Here is a 21,908-nt window from a genome sequence, read left to right as displayed (position 1 = left end):
CTCCTCCCATCAGACAGATATAAGGAAGTGTCCTCCAGCATTTTGACCAGAACTGAAGAAGCAGCTTGGATGAGCTATCGACAAAAATCAACTTAGTCCAGTTGAGAAATTGAATTTCTCCTTTTGCCATGGATTCTACCTAAATGACTGATGATTTTACACACATTAAGAAAAATTATGACACTGCAGCAGTTACAGAGAGAGGGGTGACAATTTCTCATGTGAAGTCAGCTGGCATTGATGGGGTCGATGAAGGTGGACTCCATGAACAATTCCTGTTTGGAACACAGTGGTGAGCAGTTGAGCTATGCACATTACATACTATGATCCTAACACAGTAAGGTAATAAGACCTTACCTTGACTTGGCATTCAGACTGGGCAAACATATGTGTTATAGGCACGTCCAGGCTGGTCCAGGTGTTTTCACCCTCAAATGTTCAGGTGTCCAACCAGAGATGTTCAACTCAGTTTTGACTAAACATAGCAGAAGTCAATATAAGGTCCTAAACTTCCAAGAACACAGCCAAGTAGCAGCCATTATTCATGGATAGAAAAGATGTGCTCTGTGGTAGTAATCAATAAAGGATGGAAGAAACAGAATGAAGAACAGGCCGACACAATCAACCATCGCAATTTGTCCAAGAAGAATTTCACAGAAAACACAAGTTAAGAAAAAAAAAAGGAAGCTGTCATATGCAGTAGCAGTGAAGAAATTAAAGTCTTAAGTTTTTTTTTTGTGTTGTTTTGTTGTTTTTTAACATATGCAACTAGGGCTCATCTGGCGGCAGGTGGCAAAATTCAATGAACTACAACTGAACATCGGTATCCCTAACCTGCATATAAAGGACACCGGTTTTCCCTTCATACTTGTATCTAATTACAGGCCCTGTCCCATTTGAAAGCTCAAAACATCCAGAACTATGACATTTTAGCATCAGCATAATGTTAAGTGTTCATATTTTTAGATAACACTTTTCCACCTTCAACGGGCTCAAAACGCTTTGCATCAAAGTACCATTTACACACACACCTACACTAGTGTACGGAGACACTGGAGGTGGGTTAAGTATCTTGCCCAAGGACACAATAACAGTCTTCTTCTATAGGAGCTGGAATGGCACCACCAACCAGTGGGTCAGGGTCAGTTTACAAAGAGAATTAAGTCAGATGTACAGTATTGAGGTGTAAATTGAGAGTTGATTTCTAACATAGATATTATTCACCACTTTTTTTTTTTTTTTTTTTTTACAAATTTGAAGTAGGAATTTACAAATATGTATTTGTTTTAATCTTTACAGCCTTATTCCTAATTAGTGGCTGTGGTCATGTGACTTACATGTACAACATGTATAAGTGTCTCCTCCCTTTACCATGGATCTATGTTTGTCACCAGAACCACACACGGTCAAGAGAGAGGAGCGAGTAAGTATAGAGCTGAAGGGGCCATCGTAATATTTCCGGAATATTCTGTGTAATGGCTTTTGGTTATTATAATCTTCTATATGTGATTGTATTATGTGTTGAGTTCATGCTTGTTTGGGTGATAAATAACGTAAAATTTGATCCTGTCACTGACTTTTCCTAAGAAGGGTAAAGTTCTAGGATGCATTTGTGACTGTAATCCAAACACATAAGCCACAAAAGGAGGCACAAACTTCTGACAGCTTGCCTGCATGTGCGAGTCAATCATAATGTGTTTTTTGAAGAGGAAAGAAAGAATATTCATTCAGAAAGTATTAAAATGTGTATTTAGATTTGATTCTGTTTAATTACGAAACTCAATTTTAAAAGAACAACACAAAGTATGCTAAAATCTTGGCATCTAATGTGAATGTGTGTATTAGGAAACATACATTGCAATGGTTATAAATTCTTTGCAATTCACTCATCATGACCATTCAAAGCACCATTTCAGTTTGATTTGATTTATCTTGTCGCTCAAAAACTGTAAACTAACCATGATTAGAGATTTTAGTAGAGGATTTTAGGATTATCCAGATGGTACAAATATAATACAATTTAGATGTGTAAAGTTGTTATATTTCTTCCTACAATATCTGTAATAATCCTTCTAAAATGTATTATATATTCCTTGTATCATCACATGCACACTGAAACAAGACACTGAACAATTTCAATGTATTAAGATAAATACTATCAGGGCAAATCATAAAAAACTAACCTAGAATTAACTGTGCTTCTTATCAGCTGTGATCTGTGGGCGATGAACGTGTCTGGAAATGTGACCTTTGTGATAGAGTACAGGGACTCTCTGGTCAAAGCTGTGATGAAAAATATCATAGTGGTGGTGCTGAGTATCTTCATCAACTACATCAATGCCAGCCTCATCCAGACCTACAGGAAACACCAGGTACTGTAGCATTTCATCCAGACGCCACAGTAACACAGCCTTGTGTTTTCAGTTATATTGTGTTTATTTGTCAAAAAATAACTTGGCTAAATAAATGTTTTGTGGGTATGAATAATACTGTGCAAAACTAAGTAACATACAAATTTTAAGGCCAGGGAACAAATAATACATTTTATGTTGATTTCTTTATAGTTTTGTGTAGTTTTGTGTTTCTGTTTCAAAAAACGTGTATATATATATATATATATATATATATATATATATATATATATATATATATATATATATATATAGTGCTGTCATGCGATAAAAAAAAATTAGAGATTAATTAATTATGATCTGTGATTAATTAATCTAATTAATCTAATTTTAATCTCACCTAAAAATTGCTGAGAAAAGCCTTCAGTTTGAGGTATTTTCATTTAAATTCATTATTACATTATTGTGGCAGATCAAAAGACTGATATAGAACAAAAAAAAGTGACTTTATAAAGTCATTTATTGTTTAACAAATCTCTCCAAATTGGCTGTTGAGCCCAAGTCTCCATGAATAAGAAACTGTTTGCTGTAAAGTAAAGACGAGGAAATCTGAACATAATAACTTTTGTCTACTTAAAGACAATAAAAAGTCCAGTCTTTCCTTAACCATATTAAAAATATTATTGATAGAGAAATGCTTTGTATATGAGATCACTGGTTTTAGTCCTGGTTTTAGTCCTGGTTTAGACCTGGTCTAAACCTAGTTTAGTCCTGGAAAGGGTTAGTCCTGGTTTTAGTCCTGGTGTTAGTTCTGGTTTATTTAGAGGCTCACAGGAGGAAGCGCGGTTTACGCAGCGTAGCGAGAAAACACGGTCCACACGCGGCTCACGGGAGCACGTCGGTGTCCGCGCAGTAACTACGGAAGGAAACGTGGTCCGCGCGTTCTCAAGTTAATGACGATGATGAAGGTGTGTGTTTGTGTGTATTTGTGTGTGTTTGTGTTTGTGTGTGTGTCCCCTCATGTGGCAGGTCACTATAGGACAGTAGTGCAGACATCATGAGCCTATGCAGGTTGTTTTCACCAGTGGCATTTAAGTTGTAGGCGTATATTTGTTATTTTCTTTTATATTTCACGTCGGGAGAATAATTTCCAAGACACAAATGCGTTTTTACCTGTGCACTGCTGCCTCTGTTCTACTGGCTCTTCGACCTCGTCCATTGTGCGACTGACGCCGCCAACGTGACGTTTACATCGCTCTTACTGCGCGCGTTTTGTGTGGGTTTCCGACAATGAGTGGAATTACCAAAATAAAAAAATGTATAAATGTGTTTTTTGTGTGTGTGTGTGTGTTGTTGTCCCAACACCACATAAAACATAACGCGCTAAATATGACTGTAATTAATTAATCGCAATTAACGCGATAATTTGACACCCCTAATATATATATATATATATATATATATATATATACACAATGAGGAAAATAAGTATTTGAACATCCTGCTATTTTGCAAGTTCTCCCACTTAGAAATCATGGAGGGGCCTGAAATTTTCATCGTAGGTGCATGTCCACTGTGAGAGACATAATCTAAAAAGAAATATCCAGAAATCACAATGTATGATTTTTTTTATGATTTGTTTGTATGATACAGCTGCAAATAAGTATTTGAACACCTGTCTATCAGCTAGAATTCTGACCCTCAAAGACCTGTTAGTCCAATTTTAAAAAGTCCACCTCCACTCCATTTATTGTCCTAAATCAGATGGACCTGTTTGAGGTCGTTAGCTGCATAAAGACCCCGTCCACCCCATACAATCAATAAGACTCCAACTACTAACATGGTCAAGACCAAAGAGCTGTCCAAAGACACTAGAGACAAAATTGTACACCTACACAAGGCTGGAAAGGACTACGGGGAAATTGCCAAGCAGCTTGGTGAAAAAAGGTCCACTGTTGGAGCAATCATTAGAAAATGGAAGAAGCTAAACATAACTGTCAATTTCCCTCGGACTGGGGCTCCATGCAAGATCTCACCTCGTGGGGTCTCAATGATCCTAAGATAGGTGAGGAATCAGCCCAGAATTACACGGGAGGAGCTGGTCAATGACCTGAAAAGACGTCATGGTTTGAAATCATGCATGGCACGGAAGTTTCCCCTACTTAAACCAGCACGTCAAGGCCCATCTTAAGTTTGCCAATGACCATTTGGATGATCCAGGAGTCATGGGAGAAAGTCATGAGGTCAGATGAGACCAAAATAGAACTCTTTTTGGTCATAATTCCACTAGGCGTGTTTGGAGGAAGAAGAATGATGAGTACCATCCCAAGAACACCATCCCTACTGTGAAGCATGGGGGTGGTAGCATCAGGCTTTGGGGGTGTTTTTCTGCACATGGGACAGGGCGACTGCACTGTATTAAGGAGAGGATGACCGGGGCCATGTATTGCGAGATTTTGTGGAACAACCTTCTTCTCTCAGTTAGAGCATTGAAGATGGGTCGAGGCTGGGTCTTCCAACAAGACAATGACCCGAAGCACACAGCCAGGCTAACCAAGGAGTGGCTCTGTAAGAAGCACATCAAGGTTCTGGCCTGGCCTAACCAGTCTCCAGACCTAAACCCAATAAAAAATCTTTGGAGGGAGCTCAAACTCTGTGTTTCTCAGCGAGCCCAGAAAACTGACTGATCTAGAGAAGATCTGTGTGAAAGAGTGGGCCAAAATCCCTCCTGCAGTTTGTGCAAACCTGGTGAAAAACTACAGGAAACATTTGACTTCTGTAATTGCAAACAAAGGCTACTGTACCAAATATTAACATTGATTTTCTCAGGTGTTCAAATACTTATTTGCAGCTGTATCATACAAATAAATTGTAAAAAAAAAATCATACATTGTGATTTCTGGATTATTATTATTTTTTTCAGATTATGTCTCTCACAGTGGACATGCACTTATGATGAAAATTTCAGACCCCTCCATGATTTCTAAGTGGGAGAACTTGCACAATAGCAGGATGTTCAAATACTTATTGTCGCCACTATATATATATATATATATATATATATATATATATATATATATATATATACATACATACATTTTTTTTATTTATTTTTTTGAGTATTGGTATAGAAGTAGAAGATAACCCAAAGTATTTGGTATTGCATCAATATCAAGCATTGTGGTATCACCTATGCCTAATTTCTTTTCCAGATTTTCCACACCAACCCTCGCTACATCCTGTTCTGCCACCTAGTGATCAACGACATGATCCAAATCACCCTCACAGTCACCCTCTTCCTCCTCAGCTACATCCTGTACACCATCAACACATCTGTCTGCTGTGTCTTCATCCTCATGGCCCTCTTCACCAATGAGAACACACCTCTCAATGTGGCCTGCATGGCTGTTGAATGTTACATCGCCATCTGCATGCCCCTAAGACACACTCAGATCTGCACGGTCAAACGAACTCATATTCTGATAGGGCTTATTTGGGTAACAAGTGTACTTTCAGTACTTCCTGATTTGTTTGTAACACTGGCAACTACGCCAGTTGAGTTTTTCCGATCAGAAGTTTTTTGCCTCCGTGAAACTGTTTTTACAAATCCAGTTCTGCTGGAAAAAAGACAAGTTACCTATGCTCTATATTTAGTGTTAGTTTGGATGATCATTATTTATACATATTTCAAAATTCTATTCACAGCAAAAACTGCAAGCAAAGATGCCAGGAAAGCTAGAGACACAATTATATTGCATGGTTTTCAAGTTCTGCTGTGTATGGCCACATACGCTGACCATTCTCTAAGGGAAGTATTGAAAGTGTGGTTTCCCAGAAATTATGCTGATTCTCTTTTTGCGGTTTATATTGTTGTACAAATTCTTCCTCGATCTATTAGTCCGATCATTTATGGTGTGAGAGACAAAATGTTTAGGAAGTATCTACGAAGGCATCTGTTGTGTACAGTTAAATCTGAACAGTGGTAAAGGATAGGCCACAGCAAGAGAGTCCAAAATTTAAATCCCACATCATGTGGGGTCTTTTTGGATGCTTTTGTTTCCCCAAAATCTTTCCTCACAAAAACTGCAGTGGCAGCAGAATTGGAGGATGGGTCACATTCACACATTTTTCAACAGGGAGAATCACAGGACACCTATTAGTCACTATTTGTATTTGTAAATATTCTGAGACCCAGAGCAAAATGTCTTATTTTAATGAGAGAACAACATAAAGTTCAATAAGTATTGCATAACTGCATCATTAGCATTTAATTGCAAAAAAACAAAAACACAAACACACACAAACAATGTCAAAACATGGACTCCATGAGTTCAGATTTTTCTTAAAATATGTAATGTATGTAAATATTTTGACTAGAATGTTTGGTGAAATCTACTGTGAACTGAGCCAATAATTATTCTATGTCTATGTGTCTGTTTGAGCAAACTGATTTTGGTCCAAAAGTCTGAAATTTGAGCATGAGTAACCCTATATGAATTTGTTTGTTGCGCATTATTTTACAGTAAATGCTTTGCTTACTCCACTTTTTCTGTACTTCTATATTTTACTATTGAATGAGTGGCTTACTGAAACTATTATGCAATTTTACTAATGTGCACTCTGTATCTGCACAGTATATTGTAATAAATCAAATATATAGGCTATGTTCAAGACTTGGAACATGTCTTAACATTAGGGTGATCATATTTCCATTTTTGAAAACCTTACCGGGGGTGGGAGGTGAGGCCTCGACATTGAGCTGCAGTCGTCCCTCACTATATCGAGGTTCACCTTTCGCAGTCTCGCCGTTTCAGATTTTTTGTTCTTTTTCTTTTTTTGTGTCAATTTTGCATGTTTTTTTTGTTTTTTTTTTACACACGGGTGAGTTAGGACTAAACCAGGTCTAAACCAGGACTACTCTTGGACTTAAGAGAGAGAACGCTGAGCAGTTTGTCCGCAAAGCCGATCGGGCAATTGCAGCGTTTACCTCCGTGAGGTGCGGAGCTGAGCCGGTCCTTTCTCCTGCGGTCACCTCCAAGCCCGTCCCGACACTGACTCCTGTTTCAGTTCTGGTTTAGTCCTGGATTAGTCCTCCCGTTCAGTCCTGGAATCAGTCCTAGGTTAGTTCTGGGTTAGTCCTGGTTTAGTCTTAGTTCAGTCCATGGCGTAGGGAGCGCAAAAGTTCTCGGGTTAACGGGCAGGTGCGGTGTTGTACTGCGCGGGTGCGGTGTTGTACTGCGCGGGTGCGGTGTTGTACTGCGCGGTGCGGTGTTGTACTGCGCGGGTGCGGTTGTACTGCGCGGGTGCGGTGTTGTACTGCGCGGGTGCGGTGTGTTGTACTGCGCGGGTGCAGTGTTGTACTGGGGGCCTCCAAAAATGGACCCGTGCAGGACTCTGCTCTGTTGGCCTCCATTATGGAATAAATTAATCTTCAGTTCGTTACATAAAGAAGGAGGAAAATAACAAAAGGACGACAGCAGCAATAAGTTGTAAGAAGGATGCAAAAAGGGATGCACCTCTGAAAAAGTGTATTAAGTGTGTGGTGAGGGGTTTTACAGCCTTAAAACAGATATAATAATTGTAAAATATAAGGTTGACTACTTAACCTATCACGGATTATTTTTAGAACGTAACCCCCGCGATAAACGAGGGACCACTGTACTCTCACTTCGCAACCTGTGCACATGGCCTCCTACTTGTCCCGACCGGGCCGAAAAATTGAGAATTTCTTGTTTAAGTTATTGTTAAATGCACATTTGGGTTTCGGCATGTTGCAGACAGTCAGACAGTTTGTGTCTACTCGCTCCTTCTGATGCACATAGAGCTACGAGAAATGCTTAGTTTAATGCCCCCAATGAAACTTTAAAAAACTTTCACTTAAAAAAAAAAAAAAAAAAAAACGCCCAGGACAGGGCACAAAATATGGACATAACCGGGGAAAAATGGACATTTGATCACCCTACTTAACATCACAAAAGATAGGCTACCAATGTTTACACAACAACTTCAAGAAATATGTGAGAATGTTTTTCACCAAATATTGTTTTCCCTGGTTCGGCTACAGGCACAGAGACATGGCCATGTGGTATAATGTATTTTTCTGTATTTTTGTTGTAATGGTTAACTTGGGTTTTAGAGGTGAAAACCCATAGTTTGTGTTAATTGACTTGGGGGAGGAGAATTGGGGGATAAAAGAGGGCCACTCTATCTCCCTCAGTCAGTTTGGACCTAGACTTGTATGTGGAAGGTAGCAACCTATACATTGTGAAGCATATTTATGTATGTACATATTGTAAATACCTTTTCTTTGTTTCACTGTTTTGTATATTGCACTATTCAAACATTATTATTTTTGGGAACGTTATCAATAATTAAATCATCAAAACATCCTTCTGACTACGTCATCATCACTATCCCAGAATAGAACCCTGTCATAAATAGACTGGGATTTCATAATATGAAATTGAATGTTTAATACAGAAACTAGTCCATGCAAAGGACAAAACACAGAGTCATAAACAAAGCAATGTGGTCTACTCCATTCAGTGTAGTCAAGACTGCAGTGAGCGCTACATTGAAGAAACAAAACAGCCCCTTCATAAGAGCAACACAGACAAGAGCAACAGTGGACCTCAGTCTTCTGTACATCTCCACCTAAAAGCCTTGAGCCACTCCCTTGAGGATAGTGAGGTCCAGATCTTAGCCAGGGAAAGGAACTGGTTAGAGAAGAAAGATAAGAGGCCATTTTTATTAAGAAAGATAATACTTCTTTAAACAGAAACAGAGGACTCAGGCACAATCTGTCTCTTATTTTCAACTCCATCCTCAAACTGAAATCTAACCAAACAAAGAAAACAATAAGTACAGCCAGGTTAGGCCCAGAGGTATGAAAGCACCCAGTATAGCCCTGAAGGATGAGGCTAATATGACCCCACACTCACTGCTAGTTCAAACAAGTAGGTGTGTTAGTTTCAGAGTAGTTTCAGTGTAGTTAGCTCCTCCCTTCAAACAGATATAAGGCAGTGTCTTCCAGCATTTTGACCAGAACTAAAGAAGCATCTTGGACGAGCTGTGAAACGTATTCGACCAAATCAACTTTTGCCCAGTTGACAAATTGAATTTTTCCTTTTGCAATGGATTCTACCTGAACGACTGAGGATTTTACACACACAGTAAGAATGCATGTTTTTCAAGGTATTATAACATCTTTTATATCCTGACAAAACTATTTCTGTCCCAAATCCAACTCCATCACCCTGGCCCTAAGCATGACCATAATCTCAGAGTCAGGCCTTAATCCAAACCAGAGACAGAATTCAGAAGTTGACTAAGGAACTGTGACGTCACCAGTAGTGTTCAGCTTCAGTGGAATGAAACAAGGGTAGCAGTTATAGGAGTGAAACTGGAGCCAAGCTTCACATTAGGGATAAGAATTTATTACTGGACAAAATGGTGAAATAAAAAAAACAGCATCATGAAGAGCGGGTTAATATGAACATTTTAAGACCAAAATGACAAGGGACACTGCAGCAGCTACAGAGAGAGGGGTGACAAATTCTCATGTAAGGTCAGTTGGAAACTGGAAATTGGAAAAGTCGATGGAGCCGGAAGTGTAGCCATGAACAATTCCTATGTTGAATGCAGTGGTTAGCAGGTTAGCTATGTCCATTACAGAATGTGATCCTAACACAGTAAGGTAATAAGACCTTATCTTGACTTGGCGTTCAGACTGGACAAACATATGTGTCATAGGCACGTCCAGGCTGGTCCAAGTGTCATCACCCTCAAATGCTCAGGTGTCCAACCAGAGACATTCAACACAGTTCTGACTGAACATAGCAGACATCAATCTAAGGCCCCCCGAACTTCCAAGAATACACCCATGTACAGGCCATTATTCATGGACTATAAAGATGTGCTCTGTGGTAGTAATCAATAAAGGATGGAAGAAACAGAATGAAGAACAGGCCGACACAATCAACCATCGCAATTTGTCCAAGAAGAATTTCACAGAAAAAACATAAGTTAAGGAAAAAAGAAAACTGTCATCTGCAGAAGCAGTGAAGAAATTTAAGTCAGGTTTTCCCTTCATACTTGTATCTAATTACAAGCCCTGTCCCATTTGAAAGCTCAAAACATCCAGAACTATGACATTTTAGCATCAGAATAATGTTAAGTGTTCATATTTTTAGATAACACTTTTCCACCTTCAACGCAGTCAAAACCCTTTGCATCAAAGAACCATTCACACACACAAACGTACACCAGTGTACGGAGACACTGAGAGTGGGTTAAGTATCTTGCCCAAGGACAGAACAACAGCCTTCTTCTATAGGAGCTGGAATGGCACCACCAACCAGTGGGTCAGTGGATCTGACAGCTACTCAAATGGGGACTGAATATGTTGTGTTGTTGTGTGTAACTAGGTAGAAATGGTAGTATTATTATTAGATCTGAAACTAAAACATACAGTCTTAGTTTACAAAGAGAATTAAGTCAGATGTACAGTACTGAGGTGTGAATATAGAGCTAATTTCTAACATGGATATTATTAACCATTTTTTACTAATTTGAAGTAGGAATTTACAAATACGTATTTGTTTTAATCTTTACAGCCTTATTCCTAATTAGTGGCTGTGGTCATGTGACTTACATGTACAACATGTATAAGTGTCTCCTCCCTTTACCATGGATCTATGTTTGTCACCAGAACCACACACGGTCAAGAGAGAGGAGCGAGTAAGTATAGAGCTGAAGGGGCCATCGGAATATTTCTGGAATATTCTGTGTAATGGCTTTTAGTTCTTATAATCTTCTATATGTGATTGTATTATGTGTTGAGTTCATGCTTGTTTGGGTGATAAATAACATTGTAAAATTTGATCCTGTCACTGACTTTTCCGATGGAGGGTAAAGTTCTAGGATGCATTTGTGACTGTAATCCAAACACATAAGCCACAAAAGGAGGCACAAACTTCTGACAGCTTGCCTGCATGTGCGAGTCAATTAAAACATGTTTTGCAATTATTTCCAAAGTAATTTAATTGTGCTTTTTGAAGAGGAATCAAAGATTATTAAAGTATAAAAATGTGTATTTAGATTTGATTCTGTTTAATTACGAAACTCAATTTAAAAACAAAGCTTTAACACAAAGTATGCTATAAATCTTGACATCTACTGTGAATGTGCATATTAGGAAACATACACATTTTCAGTGTATCAAGATAAATACTATGATTGCAAATCATAAAAACTAACCTAGAATTAACTGTGCTTCTTATCAGCTGTGATCTGTGGGCGATGAACGCGTCTGGAAATGTGACCTATGTGATAGAGTACAGGGACTCTCTGGTCAAAGCTGTGACGAAAAATATCATAGTGGTGGTGCTGAGTATCTTCATCAACTACATCAATGCCAGCCTCATCCAGACCTACAGGAAACACCAGGTACTGTAGCACAGTAACACAGCCTTGTGTTTTCAGTTATATTGTGTTTATTTGTCAAAAAATAACTTGGCTAAATAAATGTTTTATGTGATATTGGTGCTGGTCATTTGGTATTATATGGTAATCAAATCTTGAAAGAAAAAAAGTAAATACATCAATAATGCATTTATTCAAAATAATATATTTTATTGTCATTGTCTGTGGACACTAATACAAACAGGAAACAGAGTTAAGTCATATGACACAATTAAGTTTGTGAATTACCAGAACTATGAAAAAAAGCATGTGTCATGTGGATATGTGATTAAAATGTGTGCCTTGGCCAGCCAGGCTATTTAGTCATAGTAAGCATTCAATCCACCAATCCTTCATGAAATAAACTAAATCAGTGTGTAAACACAAATGAATTATGATGTGTTTTAGATTGTGGTATCACCGTCTCCTTAATTACAACACATGGTCTTTTCCAGATTTTCTACACCAACCCTCGCTACATCCTTTTCTGCCACCTAGTGATCAATGACATGATCCAAGTCATCATCACAGTCACCCTCTTCCTCCTCAGCTACATCCTGTACACCATCAACACATCTGTCTGCTGTGTCTTCATCCTCATGGCCCTCTTCACCAAAGAGAACACACCTCTCAATGTGGCCTGCATGGCTGTTGAATGTTACATCGCCATCTGCATGCCCCTAAGACACACTCAGATCTGCACGGTCAAACGAACTCATATTCTGATAGGGCTCATTTGGATAACAAGTGTACTTTCAGTACTTCCTGATTTGTTCGTAACACTGGCAACTATGCCAGCTGAGTTTTTCCAATCGAAAGTGTTTTGCCTCCGTGAAACTGTTTTTCCAAATCCAGTTCTGCTGGAAAAAAGACAAGTTACCTATGCTCTATATATAGTGTTAGTTTGGATGATCATTATTTACACATATTTCAAAATTCTATTCACAGCAAAAACTGCAAGCAAAGATGCCAGGAAAGCTAGAGACACAATTATATTGCATGGTTTTCAAGTTCTGCTGTGTGTAGCCACCTACGCCGACCATTCTTTGACAGAAGTATTGAAAGTGTGGTTTCCCAGAAATTATACAGATTCTCTGTTTGCGTGTTATATTGTTGTACAAATTCTTCCTCGAGCTCTAAATCCGATCATTTATGGTGTGAGAGACAAAATGTTTAGGAAGTATCTACGAAGGCATCTGTTGTGTACAGTTAAATCTGAACAGTGGTAAATGATAGGCTACAGCAAGAGAGTCCAAAATTTATATCCCAGATCATGTTAACAAACTCTTTCCTCACAAAAACTGCAGTCGACACAGAATTGGAGAATTGGTCACATTCACACATTTTTCAACAGAGAGATTTACAGGACACCTATTAGGCCTGATTAATATTGGTTTTTTTTGTGATATGATACCGATAAAATGGGAGTTGGAGGTGCCGATAGTCGATATAAAAGCTGATATATTTAAGGATGAAAAAATTCACTGTATCTCTTCAACTGATTATAAAATTTAGGTTTGGGTCTAGTGAATTTTAAATTGGGTTTGTTTAGGTGACATTTATTGTTATTCTGCCTCTTTACAGTCATATTTGAAGACAGTAGGTCTGCCTAATGGCATTTTTGCATGACATTCTAGCCAGTAAAGAAATTAAGCAAACTACCGCTATTTTTAGCAATAAATACATGTGTGCCTCGGTAATTAATTATATTAATGCTGATCATTCACATCTCTATTCACAGCTCATTTACATATTATTGTATGTCCAGTAACATGTACAGTCACTATAATCACTTTACACTAGGCCAATGGAAGAGAAAACAGGCTTTTAGTAGCTACAGCAGCTAATCTCTAACTAATGAGAAAGAACCAAAAGTAGCTCTAAAACGGACACATTTGCAACACTCAGCGTTCATACAGGCTCTTCTCAGAATACCAGTCTTCACAAATAAGTGCCCTTTTAATCTTGACTCAAAACTATTGTTTGTCAAAATAATATAATCCAGCACATTGCACTCTGAAGTTCACTTTTATTTATAGTCAGTATCGTGGATCAGAAACAAGAGCATTTAAAGCAGCGCCTCAATGTTGCACACATGGATCTATGGCTATGCAAGAGTATAAACAAGCGCATGAGTCACTTGAGTCTGGAGGTGCGTTCAGGAGCAGCACAGCGTCACAAACACAGAAAAATTCCACTGCAGAAAATATTGATGGACTCACTGTAGCGCACAGTCCCTCAGGGCGGGGCTGGGGGTCCGGTCCTTGGTCTTGTGCCATCCTCTGAGCGATTTGGTCAGATAGATCTGGAGGCTCCTTCGTCCATGTGCTGGTTTCAGACGGGGACGAGCAAGATCAGTGCACAATGGACTGGTTCTGAGTAATTCTGTGCTGTGGAATACAGGTCTGTGTGGGTTGCTCTTGTCCTCCGTGCTCGAGGACTGCGGCTGGTTTCGAGGTGGTGCAAAGCATCCCGGACAGAAGTGTGAATCCAGTTTGGTTCGTTATATGTTGTTTGGTCCATCCTCCAGGCACCTAGTACTTCCCAGGGAAGAACTACTCCTCGCTTCAGCTCACCTGAGCCCGGCCCGAACCAGAGATGCTCCCACTGATTCAGGACTCTGGGTTGGGATCTAGTCCAACTGTAGCATTTCTCACACTAGGCTAAATGCAGATCATTTTATAAGTTAAATCAATTGAATAGAGCCAATTCAGTTTAGACTCTAAACTTTACACTACTGTATTAATGGATCAAGGAATATACAAACCAATCATGACAGTACTTAGTCAAATCTGTGCTTTCAAGGTGACTCTGAATGCAGAGACAGATACAGACAGAGGAAAGAGGTTATTAGATATCTGTTGAAAAAAAATATTGAGACTGTTATGTGTAAGCTAAAAAAAGGGAAACTCAAGCTGCTATTTTTTTTTTTTTCTGAAATTAAGAACTTTGTTTTAAGATGCAGAATTTAGCCATTTTATTTATTTTCTCTAATTAATTTTCTACTGTGAGTTTCACTGTTAATAATGCATTTTGTTGAAATGTTTTAAACTTTTATCTTCGTTGATTTGAAAGTCTATTGTTCACACATTCAGGCAATAATAAAACTAGACTACTTCTATATCACAGTCATAACGCAAGTTAGACATTATGATGTCCTTGACCTCTGCTTGAGGAGATTTTCTCTAACCTGACCTCCTCAAATTTTAGTTGAATACCACTGTTATACAGTGTTAATATTTAATGGGCCCCGGGCCACTCTGCATTGGAAAAACCGGTCCCCAGTGTCAAAAAGGTGGTGTAAGATTGATCATGAGGTATAAAATGCCCAAGTGGACTATCAACCCATATGGGCTAGATTTAGGTCAATTCCCGATATGTCTCCAAGTGCGCATATCAGCCGATAATATCGGCCAGCCGATATATTGGTTGGGCCCAAGTAAATATTCTGAGGCCCAGAGCAAGACATCTTGTTTTAATGAGAGAAGAACATAAAGTTAAAAAAGTATTGCATAATATGTTCTTTATGTTTACCATTGAGCATCATTAGGGTTTAACTGAAAACACACACACAAGCAATGTCAAAGCATGGACTCCATGAGTTCAGATTTTTCTTAAAATATGTAATTTATGCATGTAAAATATTGAGTAGAATGTTTGGTGAAATCTATTGTGAATTGAGCCAATAACTGTTCTGTGTTTATGTGTCTGTTTAAGCAAACCTGTATGAATTTGTTTGTTGTGTATTATTCTAGGGTAAATGCTTTTCTTACTCCTTCACATTTTTTTCTATACTTCTATATTTTACTATTGAATGACTGGCTTCCTGAAACTATTATGCAATTTTACTAATGTGCACTCTGTATCGGCACAGTATGTTGTAATAAATCAAATATATAGGCTATGTTCAAGATTTTTCACAGGACAACCAGTGTTTACACAACAACATCAGGGAATATATGAAAATGGTTTTCACCTCAGAAAAGGGGGCAAGGTCCCTGACCTGTGAACACAAAGTATAAACATATTTTTTTGACTGAGTTTATTCCAGAGTGCAGAGCCAACAAGGTAAGGAAATAGCTACTAAGACAGAAGTGTACAGGTAAGCTAACAGTGGCTAATGCAAATAGCAACCTAAAATAATCGGCTTATCTATAAATATTACACTCACATATAAACACTCACCATTATTTTCAGCTTCGAACCATGTTGTAACATTGTTCCCTGATCTTCTCACCTCTCACCACTTTATTCAACTTTATTCAACCTGGTTTAATGAATCTTTTTTTTTTAGTAAGACCAGTCCTTCAAAGCCCCATAAAAATATGCTATTTTTAATTTCCCAGTTTTTGACGTAACAGTCAAAGGTCCAGAGTTCTTCTGTCCTGCTTTTAAGACTATGCACAGTTGGACCAGCAAGGAGATGGTTCTTTTAAAAGTCCCTGACAGTACATGACAGTACATGACAGTACATGACAGTACATGACAGTACACGGCGGCTAAGGCTGTGCATTTAATTGAATTTTGATAGCAATTTCGATTTGTGTGTCAAACAATCTCCAAACTCATATAACTGAGTTGAAACAATTAATGTGCCAGCGAAAATGAGGACCAGAGTGCGAGAACCATAGTTTTGCAAGGATTCACGTGGTGCCCCTACAACCAGCTAGTGCCCTACACACTATGCGTAGGAGGAGCAGAGGAGCGCCGCTAAAGCGTTAGCTCTGCTGCGCCACATGTAAACAAACAGCGCCATGTGATCAGTGGTGGCTGGTCAATAGAGGGCGCAAGTGAACCGCACTCCTTAACTTGACCTAGATTGAAAGATACTATATATATATATATATATATATATATATATATATATATATATATATATATATATATATATATATATATATATATATATATATATATATATATATAGTCCCTGTGGGACTTCCAGATACAGACTGACAGAATGGTGATGGCGAACCAACCAGACATAGTGGTGGTGGATAAGAAACAGAGCAGAGCCGTGGTGGTTGACATCGCAATACCAAGCGATGGTAATATCAGGAAAAAGGAACACGAGAAGCTAGAGAAATACCAGGGGCTCAAGGAAGAGCTGGAGAGAGCCTGGAAAGTGAAGGCATCAGTGGTGCCTGTGGTGATCGGAGCACTCGGGGCTGTAACCCCCAAACTGGAAGAGTGGCTTCAACAGATACCGGGAAAAACAATGGACATCTCAGTCCAGAAAAGTGCAGTACTGGGAACAGCAAAGATACTGCGCAGAACTCTCAAGCTCCCAGGCCTCTGGTAGAGGACCCGAGCTGAATGAGGGTGAGAGAGACCTACCACCGTGGAAGGTGAGAAACACATATATATATATATATATATATATATATATATATATATATATATATATATATATATATATATATGTCGTTATTTAGGCTATGCTGTACAGTTATGGCGAGTTCAACTTCAAGTCAAAGTGTGTTAGAGGAACAGTCTTAGGGAGTAAAATATCTTCTCTTCAGTGGGACTCTTCTGCCAAACAAGAAAAGAAGCATTAAGCTGGAATGAGTGCATCTGGCTGTGGTGAAATCCTACGGCTCTTATTCTGATATGCACACTGGCTAATGGCGGATTGGTGGAGATTTAAGCTTGTCCCTAGCGACTTTAGCTTAAACCTCCACGCAGGAGAGACCTCCATGAGGAGAGACCCGCCGCCAGGACCCAGGGCAGTCGCTGCCGCTGCCGCTGCGTAGCACACAGAGGGCTTAAGTTTACCTGGTGCCCTAGTGCTAATATGGACTGGTGTAACTTTCAGATTTAAGTGGGAAGTGGGCTCCCAGACCTCATGTCACGGACCTCACAGGACTAGGATTTGGACCAGTTTCATCCTTTCATATTGGACAATACACTTTTGGAGACAGAACCAGTGGGACAGCAGTTAGAGGATACACTCTGCTTGAGTCCTCTGGAGAACGTAAGAGGCTTGTTAGGTAGGCTTGTCACAGGTAAATAGTGTTATAGTTAAATAGAGTATTTGAGTGCGATAGAGCTACTCCGGTTGTTCTGCCGTACGCTGTAGGAGCGGCGCTGATGCCGTGTGTTCATGTTGTGACCATAGCCTCTTATCTTATTGTAGTTTTGCTAACGTTGTTGGGGCTGGGTGTGAGCGGTGGATCAGGTTGTGCAGCTGTGTAAACTTTGCGCTTGTCTGTGTGTTTTACTCTGATAGGTATAGTTCAGACAGTAGTGACCATGATGTCTGTTTCTGTTGCATAGCTTAAAATACTATATAGCCCATATATAATACATATATTCTTCATATATAGTTATAATTTTGGCCATGGTGCCCCCCTAAAAAATTATACCACCAGCTGCCACTGCGTGTGATGATGTCATTGACTGTGGCCCGGTTCGGGTATAGAACTATGGTGTGAGCGCGGGAAATAGAATCCACAGCAATCGTGCTTGAGCACGGCACAAATCTAAAGTCCTAGTGTGAGTGCACCCTAAAGCGATAATTGTGATAATGATTTTTTTCCATAATCCAGCAGCTCTAATGGCAGCTTTTTGGACATACATGGGGGATATTTAGTGAAAATACTGTTAGTCACATTTTTGGAACGACAATTAAAAAATAAATGATATTGGAGCCATTAGTAACAGTTAGCCACAACGCAAAGTTGCTGAATGAAAAATTGAAAGTTTCATTCAAAGTATTGCGTAAGATATATGACAATTCCCTGGGCAGCCAACATTTCCAACCCTTTGGAGGCTACACTATATATACGGTGTATTTCAGAGGCACATTCTCTTCTGTTCAAGTCACCTTTGCAACAACAGTAGAGCTACTTCTTCTCTGTGTTTTTTTTTTTTTTTCCCCATAATCAAATATTCATAAACTATAATAACCACAAAGATTTCAAACTGAGTTTGTTTGTGATGATTAAGGTAAGTTTTTAACAACCATTACCGTAAAATATTATTACTTTGGTTAATTATAAACTTATTGTAACATTTTTTGATGTTACATTTATTCAAGAGTAAAAAAAAAATGACTTCACATTAATGTATTTTATTGTTGATTGCTATGGCCATGATCTGAATGTTTACTTGATTCATAGTTTGGCTATCACTGGAGTTGAATAATGAGTTGATTCAGAAATGTCTTTTTTTTTGAGCAGTTCATAATTTAATGCAATTTTTGTTTACAGCTATTGACTTTTTTGGTCTTTGCACAATATATTGTTTTCTTATGTAGGTATGAATACGACATTTGAAGGGAAGCAGAGAGACTCCTTCACTAAAGCTCTGATCAAGAATTGCATCATAATCTTCATCTGCATTGCCATCAACTTCATCAACGGCATTCTTATTCACACATTCCGAAAAAATGAGGTACAAATTTCACTCAGCTAGCTGTTCTTTTAATTTGAAAACATGTTTTCTCACTAAATATTTGAAAATGTTAATAATTCATGTTTTAATTGAACACAGACATTATGGATATTTATGCAATATTTTTATGTACTTACAACGCAAGAAGCATACCTTTGTGTTTCAGGACAATAGTATTATTTCAGAGGCAAAGGAGAAAGAGTGTTGGAGAATGCCAATTTGTTTAGTCACAGTGAGCCACTTACCTATGTTTAAAATAGTTTTTATAGTTTAGTTTTATATAGTTTTCATTGCACTACCAGTACATATTGGACAACTAATAGGGTAAACTGCAACTAAATGATTATTGAAATAATCATCTTGAAATGTAGTGACCGAATAACCATTATCTAAAGTACATTGTCAACTGTGTCTACCAGTTATAAGTCTGCATAAAGCTGTGGAAAAGCTGGAAAAGGGTCATGAATAACTGCCCTCAGTGACATATGTAAGTAAGTAATCTTTATTTATATAGCGTATTTCACAGACATTTCTTGTCACAAAGATGCTTTACAGAGCATTACATTCAGCATTATTCATTCACTCCATACCTGGTGATGGTAAGCTACTGTTGTAGCCACAGCTGCCCTGGGGCAGACTGACAGAAGCACGGCTGCCAAGCCAATTGGCACCAACGGACCCTAGGACCACCACCATCACTCACACTCACACCACTTCCATACTAGGAAATGTGGGTGAAGTGTCTAGCCACTAGCACTAGTGCTAATTTCCACCTGCAATCCCTGGGCAGGTTCATTGATTGATTGTATTTAACATATATAGATACCCAGCACTGACATACACCCTCAGGCACAATCACCTTAGCTTTAGGTCAAATATTAGTTCCCATATTCACAGGACTTACAGTGTTAATATCTACTTAATCTATTAAGAAAAATAAATAAATAAATTGTCAATATTAGTTGCAGCCTTAAAAATGTTCAAATCAAACATAGAATAAACTCATAATAACTGTAACACTGATACAGCAATTATTCGATCAGAAAGTCCCTTGTTTGGGATACCAATTTCACTGCTGAAATCCAGTCAGTTTAAACCTAAAATGCATCTGATGCTCTCTGATCTGAATGGCCACTACCTAAACCCCACCACTTGCAGCTTGTCATTATTCACTGCTAGTGCAGCCTCTGCAGCTCAGGGAGGGAATTCTGGAGCTTCTGAGCTTCCACATGTAGCATGGCCAGACCATGTACTAGGAATGAAAAAAAAAAGTGTACGCAGTGTGCTACAGCCTATTTGTTGTGTATGATGAATGTGCATTAAGTGTAAAGTTAAGTAAAATAAAACCTTGTTTTCCATAGGTGTGGTATGGCATAAAGTTAAAGTTGCGTGTGTAATAATAAATCCACATCCAGCCACAGTCTGCAGTGTCCTCAGTCCAGTAAAAGTGTTATTCCCAAGTGTGGTGTAGTAAATAGGCTATATCCAATGTGGTGTATAAAAATGCAGCCAAACAAGAACGCACAAAGTTTTCCATAATTCTCCTCTGTCCAGGTAACCACATAGTAAAAGAATTAAGTTATTTATCAAAACCACCACCCTGGTTAATTTGCATGTGTACTTGTTTTGCAATATATCTGAACATAAATCAGATTGATCAGTGTTCTCACACTGGTACAAATAATTTTTCCTACTCATTACAATCTTATTAATTCTTTTGCAGATTTTTTTCTCCAAATCACGCTACATCCTTTTCATCCACATGGTCATCAATGACATGCTCCATCTGATTCTGACCACACTCATTTTTATCTTCTCTTATGTATTCTACCTTCTACCTGTCTCCATGTGCACGGTCTTTATGCTCGTCATCATCTTCACAACAGAAAACACCCCACTCAACCTGGCCTGCATGGCGCTAGAATGCTACATCGCTATCTGCCACCCTCTCCATCACATTCAAGTCTGCACCGTCAAACGAACCCATGTGCTGCTTGCCTTGATTTGGATCATAACTTTTATTTCTGGGATTTCTGATCTATTCATTACACTGGCATCTTCCCCAATTCAGTTTTTCTACACTAAAGTGGTTTGCCTTCGTCTTAATGTCTTTCCAAGTCCAATCGTAGAAAAAAAACGAGATTTCTCCTACATAGTTCTCTTGTTTGTTGTTTGGTTTGTTATTGTGTACACGTACTTCAAAATTCTCTTCAGCGCAAAGACAGCAAGTAAAGATATAAAGAAAGCTCGAAACACAATTATTTTACATGGTTTTCAGGTGCTGATGTGCATGACAATCTACGCAACGCCAGCATTGAGGGAGATGCTAATCCGATTATTCCCCAGGAGCAGTTCAGATATACAGTTTGCTGTTTACATTAGTGTGCAGATTCTGCCGAGATCACTAAGCCCCATTGTGTATGGCATAAAAGACACCACTTTCAGAAAACACATGAAGGCCAATCTAATGTGTACGCTTGGAAGTACAGTTAAAAATCTATGAGGTGAGGTTTGATAGCTTGACTATGTTTCATAGCACCCACAAACCTCTAACTTATTACATAGACAGTAGTTGAATTAAAGCCACAGTATATAACATTTTAGCTAAAAATAGATGTGATTTTTTTCTGTTTATTGCACTTAAATCCTCAGAAACATACTGTATGTCTTTACTGTGAGTGAGATTGCAGCTCCACAAAC

At 38.6% G+C, this 21,908-nt stretch overlaps 3 protein-coding genes across 3 annotated transcripts; all 3 read left to right on the top strand.

Moving 5' to 3' along the window:
- The first annotated feature begins 2,225 nt into the window (after positions 1 to 2,225).
- Positions 2,226 to 6,337, top strand: LOC110171079 (odorant receptor 131-2-like). Its single transcript, XM_020936762.2, has 2 exons — positions 2,226 to 2,372; positions 5,564 to 6,337. Exons 1-2 carry the CDS (start codon positions 2,226 to 2,228, stop codon positions 6,335 to 6,337), a joined length of 921 nt encoding a protein of 306 aa, XP_020792421.2.
- Positions 6,338 to 11,651: 5,314 nt separating this feature from the next.
- On the top strand, positions 11,652 to 13,042 carry LOC110171080 (odorant receptor 131-2-like). The gene is made up of 2 exons (XM_055160293.1): positions 11,652 to 11,798; positions 12,269 to 13,042. The coding sequence occupies exons 1-2, from the start codon at positions 11,652 to 11,654 to the stop codon at positions 13,040 to 13,042; spliced, it is 921 nt and encodes a 306-aa protein (XP_055016268.1).
- Positions 13,043 to 19,073: 6,031 nt separating this feature from the next.
- On the top strand, positions 19,074 to 21,711 carry LOC110171081 (odorant receptor 131-2-like). The gene is made up of 2 exons (XM_055160292.1): positions 19,074 to 19,208; positions 20,932 to 21,711. The coding sequence occupies exons 1-2, from the start codon at positions 19,074 to 19,076 to the stop codon at positions 21,709 to 21,711; spliced, it is 915 nt and encodes a 304-aa protein (XP_055016267.1).
- The last annotated feature ends 197 nt before the right edge of the window (positions 21,712 to 21,908 follow it).

The sequence above is a fragment of the Boleophthalmus pectinirostris genome, unplaced genomic scaffold, assembly GCF_026225935.1.
Source record: "Boleophthalmus pectinirostris isolate CB_2022bp ecotype Guang Dong unplaced genomic scaffold, ASM2622593v1 HiC_scaffold_3, whole genome shotgun sequence".
Classification (NCBI taxonomy): domain Eukaryota; kingdom Metazoa; phylum Chordata; class Actinopteri; order Gobiiformes; family Gobiidae; genus Boleophthalmus; species Boleophthalmus pectinirostris.
Note: the sequence above shows the minus strand (reverse complement) of the source record. Positions and strands in the feature narration are given on the sequence as shown.